The 14193-nt window shown below is 36.3% G+C and overlaps 1 protein-coding gene across 1 annotated transcript in view; it reads right to left on the bottom strand.

Moving 5' to 3' along the window:
* The window catches only part of LOC150099804 (sodium channel protein para-like), a 1646355-nt gene that overhangs the window by 1030170 nt on the left and 601992 nt on the right, over positions 1–14193 (bottom strand). The window contains exon 17 of the mRNA XM_090403494.1: positions 9399–9464. Within this exon, the coding sequence (XP_090259620.1) occupies positions 9399–9464 (66 nt within the window). The remainder of the gene's footprint in view (positions 1–9398; positions 9465–14193) is intronic.

Below are 14193 nucleotides of genomic sequence, written 5' to 3'. Positions count from 1 at the left end.
AAACAGGAATTGCATGCAAAAAAGAGGCTGTGGAAGAAATATAAGGAGACAGGTGAAGAGAAGATGCATGAAGAGTATAAGACACAGGCCAGAAGAGGAGTCACTAGTATAGTAAGGAAGATGAAACTGGAATATGAGAGGAGATTAGCCCAAAGATCCAAAGAAAATCCTAGGGAATTTTTTAGATATGTGGCCAGTAGGAGGAGAAATGACTGTGGAAGAATGATATTGTGGGATAAAAATGGGAATAGGGTGACTGATGCAGAGGACATAGTAGAATTGTTCAATGGACACTTTATTGGAGTATTTCATCCTGGAGGCGTCAGTTTTAATGCTAGAGGGATAGGGCAGGTTCGAGGTTTAGAGGTACAGGAGGAGAGTGTGTTTCAAATACTGAGTAATCTGGATGTCAGTAAAGCGGTGGGACTGGATAGTGTTTCACCACGAGTTTTGAGAGAATCTGCTAGGGAACTGACAGTGCCTTTGACCTGGCTTTTCAATGAAAGTCTGGCTGCTGGAAAGGTGCCCATGGATGGAAGGAAGGTAAGATAGTGTCGTTGCATAAGGGCGTTAGCAGACTGGAAGTGTCTAATTATAGACCAGTTTGTGTGTCATCAGTAGTTAGTAAGATCTTGGAAAAAGTAGTGAAGAACTGTATACGGCATTGGGCAGATGAGGGTAATGTTATCTGTGAGAGTCAACATGGATTTGTGAAGGGCCGCTCTTGTTTTAGCAATATGCTAGCCTTTTATGATAAAGTTACAAGAGCATTAAATGAAGGAAAGGCATATACTGCCATTTTCGTAGATTTAGTGAAGGCATTTGACAGGGTGCCACATGATAAGCTGATATTTAAGTTGCAGCACATAGGTCTGAATGTCAGATTGGTCAACTGGATTCAGGATTGGCAGTTTCAAGGAAGCAGAGGGTTACAAGTGGGTCCCACAGGGCTCGGTACTGGGACCTATATTGTTTAACCTTTATATCAATGACATTATCAGTCAATTACAAGGGAATATTCAGTTGTTTGCAGATGATGAGAAGCTGGGAAGGCTTATTAGTAATAGTGTAGATGCGGCAGCCCTGCAAGAGGATTTGAATAAGCTAGATAGATGGGCAAATGAATGTGAGTATCGGTTTAATGCAGCAAAATGTAAGGTCTTGAGGTTTGGGAATCATCGATGGGACACTGCATACTCTATGGGAGGAGTTATACTGGAGGAAGTAGGGGAGACAAGAGATCTGGGGTTGATGATTGATAGAAACGTGAAATTTAGGGGACATATTGCAAAGGTGGCGAAGGTAACACAGAGAATTGCTGCAATAATGAGAAGGACACTGACCTGCAGAGATAAAACAGTTATCATTCTGTTGTATAAGATCCTGATCAGACTACACTTGGACTATTGTTCTCAGATTTGGTCCCCAAAATTTGAAGGGGATAAATTAACTGTGGAACGGGTAGGTACAAAGGCAGATAACAAAGATGGTTTCAGGACTGTACAATGAGGATCGGCTGAGGAAATGTGGATTGCAGAGTTTGGTGGATAGAAAAAGGAGAGGTGATATGATTGAGACTTTTAAACTGTTGAGAGGTGGTTACAGGGTTGAAACTGTGGAATTCTTTCGCTTGGTTGAACAGTAGGAAGGAGTGATGACAAGAGGCCATCTCTGGAACTTACGAAAGGAAACAATTATCAAGACGGTGAGGAGTGGTTTCTTTGCATGGAGGGTGGTTGAACCATGGAATGCATTGCCTGATAGTGGTGAGAGCGAGAACAGGCAATGAGTTCAAGGAGTGGTATGATAGATTTTGTGTTTCTTAGGGGGGGGGACCTCCCCTCGATGAGTCTTTTGACTCCATGGAGGCCTGAATAATAATTAATAATAATAGTAATAATACATTGAGTCAGCAGGTTCATCATGGAAGGTTCATTCAACTGACAACATATCTATCATAGAGAATTTTAAAATACTTAACACTCCTTACATTAACAACATTCTGGTAATGTATTCCATTCACTGACAATTCTCCATGTAAAAAATGTACTCCTTATTCCACTTCACCACACTCTTACATAATGTCTTCCAGCTATGTCCTCTGGTTTTACCTCTCTTGTCTTCTAATCTTTTAATTAATCTGATAAAATCTTTTCACTAACTTAAATTTTTCTATTATAGCACAATTTTTCCTCTTATCATCCATGAAACTATGTAATCAACATTTCTTGAACCTCTCTCTCCCTCCCCATAGCCAGCATTCCGAAGTCCTTATATTGTCTTAATCACTTGTCTCTGGACCCTCTCCACTGTTTCCACATTACACTGAAATCCAGGTGACCAAATTTGAGCAGAACACTTCAAATGTAATTTGATCAGTGCTTTATACAGTGGTACAACCACTTCCTTATCTCTACATGTTAGAGTATTTATCATAGCAGCAGGGTAAGAGGTATTCTATTGTTGCAGCCTTTGCAACAGTAGCATACCTCTTACCCTTATCATAAAATTCAAGTAATTGTTAATCAGGACCAACCCTTTAAAATCCATTCTGACCATCATAAAGAATGCCATGTCCATCAACACAACTGTATAACTGCAGTTATACACAACTGCATCACAACTGCAGTTATACTGGTCTATAATTGGAAATGTCTGTCCAACCATGCTTGTGGTGTGGTACTGTTTTGTCTTCTTTCCACATCTTAGAAACTCAACCCACTGCAGGACGTTCATTAAATAACCAGGTCAAGGGCATAGCCAACTGTCGTGCACATTTCTTAAGAATACGTGGTGATATGTCATCCATTCCCACAGCCTTATTAGCATCTAACCCAATCAACATTTAATACACCTCTGATTCTCTCACATACTTGCCTCCCTTCTGTATATTGCATCTCATCACTTACACCAGTATAATATATATGATAATGTGCTTGTTCAATAACTCCACAATATCATTGGCAACTGTAATTCTGCTGTTGTGACTATCCACCAGTGTCAACTTGCCATAATTTTTCTTTCTCTTGCTCGTAAACTAGCAGAAAAATTCCCTTGAGTTAACCAGCCTGTCTTCTCTCACACTGCTCTATGTCTTTCTTTACCATGCTCATCACTTTTCTAGTTTGAACTTTATACTCTTCACAGATCCGATCATGACCAACTGACTTGTACTTCCTCCATAGCATTTATCTTTTCCAACAGAGCTTACTTGATTTCACTGTTCATCCATTTCACTCCTACTCTATTTATTCACTTCACCCTTGGTATGCAGTTGCACATTGCTTGTGTCATGGATAAGTACTATTTTGCCTTCTGTGCATTCTTTAGGAAACCTGCCTAATGCTAAACTTTCATCAGATAATAGTCAAGGGGATACCTAACTTTTGTGCACATTCCTTAAGAATACATAGTAATATATTGTCCGTTCCCACAGCCTTATTAACATCTAACCCAATCAACACCAAATGCACCTCTGATACTTTCACTTTCATTTCTCATACTTGCCTTCCTTCTACATATTGCACAGCATAATTTACACCAGCATGATATACACTGATAAAGTGCTAATTCACTAATTCAGCTATATCTTTTGCAACCCATATTCTGCTACAATGACTATCCAGCAGTATCAACTTGCCAATAATTATTCTTTCTGTTGCTTGTCATACAGTGAAAAAATTCATTTGAGTTAACCTTGCTAATGCTTGCAGATGAATTGTCCACAAAGTGTGGAAGTTGATAGCGACTAGCCAATCTCCTCATGCTCCACCTTTTTGTTCTTTACATGCACGTCACCTTCCTAGCATGCACTTTATACTCTTCATGGATCCAATCACCACTAAATGTCTTCTTACTCCATAGCATTTGCTTTTCCAACACAGCTTGCTTGATTTCACTGTTCCGCCATTTCACTCCTACTCAATTTACTCCCTTAATATTGGTATGCAGTATACGTTGCTTATGAATTTCTTATGAAAACTGCCTTATGAATTTCTCTGCACTGTCAACATCTTTTCTGCTCAGCTCATCTACCCAACATACTGATGCTAACTGACTACAGAGCTTCCCACAATCACTTGTTTTATACTTCCACATATATCCATTTTTGGCAGTAACCTTTTTCTGTTTCATTACTTCCCAAACAAGTACCTCATTATTATACATTTTTGAAAATTATGGAGACAACTACCGTGTTTGAATAAAAACTTTAGTTTAATATAACTAAAATCTACATTCGACGTTTCGACCTTTGTGTCACGGTCATCTTCTGGAGCATACAACTATACACAGAAAACAAGCTACACTACAATCAAACTTGTTTGTTAAAGATACTGACCAACCGCTACAACAATTGTTGGCCTGACCTCTGGTGAAAAAAAAACCTCATTATTACTATCACCAACTGGCGGCAGTGTTATACCTCATTAACAGCTACATCTTGTGATTTTATCACGATATCCAAAACATAAAGCCTCTCATTGCTTCGGTCACATGCTGCTTAAGATATTTATCTCTTAGAAATTCAACAAACTCACTCTCCTTGTTCCCATACACTATCTCCTTATACCACATTGGTGGCACTATACTCCAGGAGACTGACAAGGCCAGGGAATTGGGAGTGTTGGTGGACAGGGAGTTGAAGTTTAGGGGGGCACATTGCAAAAGTGGTTAAATCAGCTCATCAGATCACTTGTTATTCTTAGGTATTTTCCATAATGTAAAAACACACTTCCTAGGAAATGTATGCTGTTATTACATTATGGAGGGAGGTCACTACCCAGACCGTGTTTTTACATTATGGAAAATACCTAAGAATAGCGATCTGAACTTTCCCCCACCTTTGTAACGAGTTGCCCCAGTATTGTACTATGTACTAGGATCACTTGCATTGGCTAACGCTAGTATCGCCAATACTTTATAGTTTACTATATTCGGCAAGAAACTCTCTGATTCCGATCTTTGAGTTTCTTATTCGGTTTTAAAACTATGTGGGATTTAATATCCCCTTAATTTAAGTAATGTTTTCATTGCCGAAATGAAGCTTATTAGCTCTTTATACTTAAGTAACTTAATGGTTGCACCTGTTTGGAAAACTCGTTCGCAGAGTACATAAGTTCTTTTCGCTATACACTTTGGTACTAGGTCTATTAGGTCTAGCTACTCACTGATGAAGCCTCAAAAAAGGCTGAAACCGGTCTGGGTAGTGACCTCCCTCCATAATGTAATAACAGCATACATTTCCTAGGAAATGTGTTTTTACATTATGGAAAATACCTAAGAATAGCGATCTGAACTTTCCCCCACCTTTGCAAAGAGTTGCCCCGGTATTGTACTACGTACTAGGATCACTTGCATTGGCTAACGCTAGTGTCGCCGATGTTGCCGATACTTTATAGTTTACTATATTCAGCAAGAAACTCTCTGATTCCGATCTTTGAGTTTCTTATTCAGTTTTAAAACTATGTGGGATTTAATATCCCCTTAATTTAAGTAATTATTATTTTGTATTTTTTTTTATTATTTGATTTGAAGTACATACATAATGTTCAACATCACCTCTTCTCTTTTCTGCACTTTTAGTAGAAAAATTAATATTATGATCATTTCTGGATAAGTGCAAATTACAGGCTATTGTTTTTTTTTTTCCTTTTTTTGCATTTTTCAAATGTTCATCTCACATTGGTGAACTTGGTTGAATAAATAAAAATAAATGTTGTGTACAGAAAAATGTAATGATCAATGGGTAAAAAAGAGGTATTGAAGAAAAGAAATATTCATGTGAACTGTACTTTTTCTTTGAAAGTTGAAATATCAGCTTCCTAAAAATTAATATAGAATATTTACTACAAGAAACAAATATGTACATATAAGGGAAACTGTTATTTCTCAAATATGGTTAAGAAAGACTGTTATTATTATTACAGATACAAAATGAATAACAGAAAACTCACATACAAAGATTATTTAATAGTATAATTTTTGCCTGTGAAAGATACAAAATTAATAACGGAAAGCTCACATACAAAGATTATTTAATATTATAATAATTAGTATATCATGGGAGGATCATTCATCCTATAACATATCTATTATACTGAATCTTAAAATCCTTAACACTGCCTGCATTAACAACACATTCTGGTAATGTGTTCCATTCACTGACAATTCTCCATATAAAAAATATACTCCTCACACTTCTTTTCACCATACACTTACATAACTTCCTGTGATGGCCATTCTTTCCCTATTGCATCCTACTCTTTTTATAATTCCCTCTGGATTAATCCAATAAAGTCCCCTCACTAACCTAAAAGTCTTTATTATATCACCTCATTTTCTATCACCTACTCTGCAATCCTCATTTCTTCAACCTCTCTCCATAGTCAAATTCAAAGTCCTGATATTGTCTTAATCAACTCTTCTCTGGCCCCTCTCCAATGTTTCCACTTCACACTGAAAACCAGGTTACCAAATCTGAGTGCAATAGTCCAATTGTCATCTGACCAGTGTTTTATACAATGACACGGCTACTTCCTTATCCCTATATGTTAGAATACTTATTAGGGCAGCATTATGATATGAAGTCTTTGTAACACTCGCAATATGCCCTTTAAACTTCAGTCTAACATCAACCATAACTCCCAAATCTCAAATCTCATCCAGTTCCTGCAGTATGGAACCATTAATATAGTACACAGTCTTATATTTCTGCACTCCAAAATGCAACACTTGCACTTATTAATATTAACACTACAACCCCACTCATTTATTCTTATTTTATAAACTTTTGTCATATACACAAATTATGCATTTAATTTGTGTAAATAAATTAAGTTCACAAATATTGATTTGCCAGAAATTTGTGCACTGTGCAGAAAAATTTCTATTTCACAATGCAACTTTAGTTTGATGTTACTTTACAAGTGCAAGAAGAAAGAAGGAAGTGATAGGTTTTTTTTACACTGCCATTTACTTTGTGTATTATGCAAATCTGTCTAATGTAAAATCATTGTGTACTAATTTTAAGAAATTATTTGACAATCTATGCAAAAGTACAGTTCCGAGTCTTTTTTTCCCCCTCTTTCTTTCTTAAATAACTTTATTTTTCTGTATGCATTATACATTAATAGTTTAGAAAATCTGTGATGCAACCAAGAGCATAGCACTGTGACAACTAATTTAACATATCCAACACATGATGGCATTGTAGGAAAGTGTAATTCGAGAGACTACAAGTATGTGACCATCTGAAGATGCCATTTCCCAAGCTATTTTGAAAACACAGAGTTCACTTTACTATCTGCTGCAGCATTTAATTTGTTTCTTCATTTGAAATTCCCTTCAACTTTTATACCTAATGAATGTTAATTATTATTATTATTATTATTATTAAACAAGACCTCATGGAGTCAAAGACTCATCTAGGAGGTCCTTTTATCTCACACACATCTCATCATACCGGGTCTTAAACACATTCAAACTCCTTGCAGACACCACACTCTCAGGCAAGGCATTCTAATCATTCACAACTCTGCACGAAAAAAACCTGCCTCTCACTCCCCTACTCACACACTCTTTATACAGTTTCCAGGGATGACCTCTGGTTCTCCCCTGATCTCCCACTATTCTCTGTAGAACTTCTCCACCATTGATCCTATAACAACCCCTTACCAACTTGTAGGTCTCTATCATATCTCCCCTCTTCCTTCTCTCCACTAGACTCTGCAAATTACAACTTTTCAATCTTTCCTCATACTCGACATTCCAGAGGTCAGAAACTACTAACCAGAGGTCAGAAGATGTTGGACCCTTTCCAACATCTCTTCATCCTTCTGAAAACCAGGTGACCAAATATGGGCACAATAGTCCATGTGTGGCCTAATCAAAGCCTTATACAACGGAACAAGAATCTCCTTACTTCTACACGTCAGTGTCCTCCGCATCATTCCCAGAAGTCTTTGTGTTGTCTTCACAATTTTGGCAATGTGTCCCCTAAATTTTAGATCCTTATCCACTATCACCCCCAGATCTCTTATTTCCTCTACCTCCAACAATATATTCTCACCAAGCATAAATTCTGCATCCCATCTTTGTTTTCCAAATTTTAAAACATTACATTTTGCAACATTGAACTCACATCCCCATTTGCTTGCCCAATCACTCAATTTATTCAAGTCTTCTTGCAAGGCCACAACATCTTCACTACTCTTTTACTTGTTAACATCCATTTCTGACATATTCTTTCACCATGACTATTTTCATACAAACTAACTTTTTCCAAAATTTTTCATGTAAAATTCCAACACAAAAGACTCACTACCTATAAAATGGTAAGAAATTGTTAGCAGAGATTAATGTGGAAAAGATTTTTCACATAATTGGAGGAAGAAAGGGACAGAACAACAAATCATCTCTAGATGTTGTATATGGAAATTCTAAGCAGGGCAATGAAGAGCAGGGTATTTTTTTTTAAATCATTGGTAAGTGGAATATATTGTCTAAAAAAGAGAGTAGTGAATGTTGAAACAGCATACAGGTTTAAAGCATAGTTCAATGTGTTTTTCTTGTGACAGTCAGGACCTTCAACAATGAGTCTTCAACTTATGGAAGTCTAATAATCTCATGTAGGTAGAATAATAGTAATAATAATCTTCACTAAATGTATGTTTATATTTCTCCTAAGATAAAGTTAACTTCATCTAGAAATGCTGAGTTGTACCAACACAGATGCATGTTATTATATTAAACTTTATATTTCTTGTTTCATGTAGCTATTTCTGGAAATAATTCAATATGAAAGACTATTTTAATGTTAGCAGTTAAGTATTGTTATTAAATATTATACAACCAAAATGATTACATCAAGCAGAACATAATATATCATCAAGGATGAATTAATTGAATCAGTTTTAATAAATTGATTAAAAAATACATCTTAACATAAATTATCACAAAAGTTAACATTTCATTGCCACTAAAATTTCAAAATCACCTAAAATCATCTAATTATGTAGGCAGTAAATTATTACAACTTAGCTATGGCTAAAGCAAATTCTTATTTATTTATTTTTTTTACATATATAATGTATAATCACTTCCATAGTTGTCATTACTTCATACATATACAAAATTCATGCAAATTGAGATTAAAGTATTCCATGCATTTTATGAAATTAAAAATATTCTATTTGATTACAAATGAGAAAGAGAGAATTCCTCTCATTAAAACATACATGCATTACAACAGGTGCAAAAGTGTGTAAATTATTTTAAACTTAAAGTGCAATTACAAGTGTACCACAACTGAAGGGCATTTCCATGACCTGCAGAGGAAACAAACAGTCACGGTGAACTACCTACTGACACGGACGTCATTTCCAGAGGAAGATAGTTACCTCTCTCACTCTCATTGCTTTGTCTGCCAGCTGCTTGTTCGATGATGTCATTCAGCACCATTACATCTAGAAATCAGTGTTGTAAAAGATATTTTAAAACAATGCTATAAACAGACCAAAATAACAAAATATACAACCAACATAACAATGTACTAAGTATAATTCTACAATGAACGTTTCTCTGTTTCACTTGTTTGCGAATTTCATCAGGTAGATAGTCCAGAGAAACACCTGGATTTGGGGACATCAGGTGGATTTCATCATGCTCAGCCTGAAGGGCAAGGTCTCAGGTTTCTTGCTCACACCATCCATTCTCTCTTCTTATGTATCGAGGGTGCTGTGTCACCCACACTACATAAGAGATAATCACCGAAGCAATAATAAGTTTTATTTTCTGGAATATTTTTGAAGAATTATATGCATTTCACCAAAAATTTATTTAATTAGTGATACCGAAATATAATGCACATTAATTACTGAGACTATTAGTAAGTTTTGTAGTGAATTTTGTACATAACAGTTAACAAATGGTAAGAATTAGAACAACCAGATGAATGGCACTAAAATGAAGTATGTTCAATGGTGGATTTTAATAAGATGGTTTGCTGTCAGGAATGTAATATTTATGCATGGACAAATGTAGTGGATGTGTTGATTGTGAGATTAAACAAGAAAAGTCAGAGAGTCTGCAGAAAGTGTGATATATTAATGGACTGCAAAGATTTAATTGAACGACAGGAAAAGGAAGTGAAGAATTGGCATTAATCAGTGCCAGGTGAAAAACAATGATGGGTGTAAGACTGAGAATGATAGCCATAAAGAGTAAGCATCACAATATGAGTGTGGAGAATGCATTATGAATACAGAAATGACTGAAAAAAGAAACGCAAATGATGCTGCAACAGAAGTGAAACCAACAGAGCAACAGCAGATTGATGGAATGCAAGAATTGAAGAAAATTAGATGTATGATGGATACAAAAAACAGAAAAGTGCAAAAAAAAAAAAAATGAAAGGTAGTGGAGAAAAAGTAGTAGCAAATCTCTGGAATGCATCACTTGATTAAGTAGTGAAAGCATGAATGGTCAATGAGTTCAAGGAGTGGCATGATAAACTTTCTTTTCATAGCATTGACATCCCACGATGAGTCTTGTGGCTTCATGGAGGCCTGAATAATAATAAAATAACTCTAAAGTACTATACAGAGATTATATCATGAAAGGTGCCATGGATGAGAGGATGAAAAGGTCTGTATTCCAGGAAGGAGAATGAAGGGTGACTCAGGCACTGAATATGAGAAGTAAGCATGCAAGCGAGTTAGTGGTTGAAATGAATGATTTAGCTGGGCAAAGGGAGAATGTCAGGATGGATCCAGGAGATTATTTAGGAGAATGAAAGAAAACATCATAGCAGTTTGTGTGTTGCCCAGGTATGACAATAACAAGTTGTGGTGGAGAGTAAAGATCTTGAATGGAATGTTAGTGGAACTGTGTGAAGAGAGAGAGTTGGTTTGTGAATGTGTGGAATAAGTTTGAGGGATGAATGAAACTGGATAAGAGTGATGAACTGCATATGAATGATTTTGGAGTGAGTCCTGGATATGCTGCAGCTGGGAGAAAGTGTAATCAAAGATATGAACAAAGTATCAGTGGAAGTCAGAGATGATGTACATGAGTAGAAGACTGGACCAAGTGAGACTGATGTGATTGTGAATGGAGATGAGAATGTGAGAATAGGAATGAAAGATGGACAGGAAAATGGGTGGGTCAGGGAAATCAGTGTGACATAGAGTAAGGAGAGTGGATTCCAAAAGTAGTAATAGGAGCATGTATGGGGACAGTCAGCAGAGGAATTGAATGGCCTAGGACATATTGTGGTATTTGAGTCAGTCTAGGCAGATATATGAGACAAACAGTAAGGGTGAGCAGACAGGACAAGTGTGCAGAAGTCACAGATTAGGGAAAGCATGGGTATGACTATTTATAGACCAAGAATAAATTGTTATGCTTATTTCCAAGGCCAGGAGTATCAGAAATAAGGAAGATGAAATTACCGCAATGATTAAGTTTATATGCCTGAAAAAAACTGGAATAAGTGAAACATGGTTAGATGAGAATGATATCTTGATGGGAATAGAAATGGAAGGACAATAAGGAAGGAGGAGTGCTGATGATGATAATGAAGAAATTATGTCCACACTAGGTTGAGATATAAAGGTAAGAAGTGTTGTGGTTTTGAAGCAGTATATTGAAAGAAGTGTATTTATTCCCCAGCTTGTAGTAACACAAATTGAATATTTGTGTTACTACAAGCTGGGGAAAATCTCAGGATAGAGACAAAGAAATGTATAGGGAGACTGGATATGCATAAAAACTTACATTCATCCAGACCTGGTAGATTATTCATAATAGAACCTGAACTGGATATACAGACTATCTAATCCGCAAAGAGAATGTGCCATTATGCCCAATTGCAGATGTCACTGATTCACCCACATACAAATTAGACAAGCATTCAGCTCAAGTGCTTTCCCAATATATTGGCAATATCCCTTCACACATAGGAAGCTCAGCCCACTTTAAAGCCACCACAAAAATCCAATGCTCCAACCCTATGGTAACATTATGATAAGTTTTGATGTTTCCTCTCTGTTCACCAATGCACCACCACTGAAAGACATTTTTTGATCTTATTTAAGCTGACTTTTCCGTTGATATTTCAGCCTTTGTTAAGTTCACTATGAACTCTGGCTATTTTGTTTAGTAAGGAAAATTCTACAAACAAATGGAGTAGACAGACATGAATCTCTGCTTTCTTCCCCTATGGCTAATTACATATGGAAACTTCTGAAGAGAAAGCTTTAAACATGGACCCACACAGACCTTCTGTTTGGCTATGCTTTGCTGCTGATGATGATGATGATGTGCTCTCCATTTGGCCACATGTTCCAAATGTTCTCAACATATTTTTAACACAGTTAAACAATCAACATCCCAGAATCGAGATCACTTTAGAAAAAGAATAACAACAGTCTCCCCTTCCTAGACACTTTAATTACATGCCAGTCTGATGGATCCCTGGCAGAAAATCCAACCATCCACCCACATACAGGTAAGTACCAGGGGCAAATATTCCAGGTGTGCTAGGTGTGTGAGGTGCACACCAATGAAATAGCAATATCACTAATATTATGCATATATTCTTGTTAAAGACTCCCCTAATTGTTTCCTGGCTTTGCATGATTCCTACAATTAAATACAATATACCAATGCTTCATGAAGAGGACACTTTTCAATACATAAACATTTCATCACATTTGTGTTATAGCCCAGGTGTGCACTCACAAATACGGACACACTTGGACCCTTTGAGCTCACATAAAAATGGCACAGCAGGTCAAATTCTTAGCTTTCCAGTGGTTTTATACCACCCAGGTGATGAGGGTGTGCACTGAAACAATACCCAAAAATCAGTGGCTGTGATTGGTTACTGGATCAACCAATCCAATTGAACGTTGTCATTTGTCATGAGTTGCTGTTTTTGTTTTCTGAGTTTCATCTGTTTTGCTTTCATGAAGTGTGAACTGATGTATTTAGGACACGGATATATAGACAAGTTTTTAATATATAATTTTCTCTAAATAATTTAATTTTTTTTTGCCTATATTTACAATGAGAAACAGTGTTGACACTCTAATGAGTGTTAATGTCTAATGAAGTTAAAGAGGTTGGAACTTGTGTATAAATAAGTAAAACGAGTTATTTTGGCCTATCTATTAAATCCAGAAAGATAGTGATTACTTTTTCCCAATTTATGTGCGTTTTAATGGCTGTATTTAAAAACCATTTCAAAATTCAAATTATGTGTCTCACTCTAGCATTTGCTAATGATAATCTAAGATCACGGCGAAGTGTAAACCCTTAATGGCGCTCACATAAAGTGGTTCTCACATTCACTTGACCTTTATATTTTCCATATTTAAAATTATGTTAATTGATAAAGTATTCAAAGTTATCCTACGGACACTAAGATGAGATGAGATTAAGATGACAGCTGACATGCTATTCATTCTTAAATCGTTCATATACAGTGATAAAAATGCAATCATACAGCCAAATTGATGTGAATTTTGTAGCACAGTAAGCATAAGCCACATGATAACACACCCAACCTAAATGGACATGCGACGCCACTGGTAGGTACATTTACAAACAGTCACTACCATCCATCTCAACAGTATGGGATTATTAAAACTCTATACAAAATAACTAAATTAATTAATTCAGATAATAATGCTCTCTCCATTGAACTTGACCACATTCACAAAACCTTAGCCATTGACTACAATTCCCACCATATCCCAAAAATATTAAACCTCGAACTAACCACACCTTCCTTCCCCACTACAGACTGCACCAAAGTTATCACCATTCCATAAATATAAGGCACATCTGAAAAACTAACTAAAATCCTAAAAAAATGCAACTTTTCAACTATTTAGATAGTTGAAAAATGTATATCAGCTTCCTTGTAGATATATCAGCTTCCTTGTAGTTGTAAACTACTCCACTATGGCCAAATATCAGAATTGCTCAACATAACTATATCAGTTTCTACGAACACAGCAACTCAGGACTTTCTGACCATGCTTTGGACACCTGCCATAGAATACACTGAAAGAAGGCCACTCTATTCCATCGTAACAAATATAAATGCAAAAGACTTTTCCTTGAATCTGCTTCTCCCTTAAGAAACTACCCAAAACCATAGCAAATTTGGTTGCATGAAACTGTCCC

The sequence above is a fragment of the Typopeltis vanoorti genome, chromosome 14 (genome assembly GCF_054136105.1).
Source record: "Typopeltis vanoorti isolate ZY-2024b chromosome 14, IOZ_Tvanoo_1.0, whole genome shotgun sequence".
In the NCBI taxonomy this organism is placed as follows: domain Eukaryota; kingdom Metazoa; phylum Arthropoda; class Arachnida; order Uropygi; family Thelyphonidae; genus Typopeltis; species Typopeltis vanoorti.
Note: the sequence above shows the minus strand (reverse complement) of the source record. Positions and strands in the feature narration are given on the sequence as shown.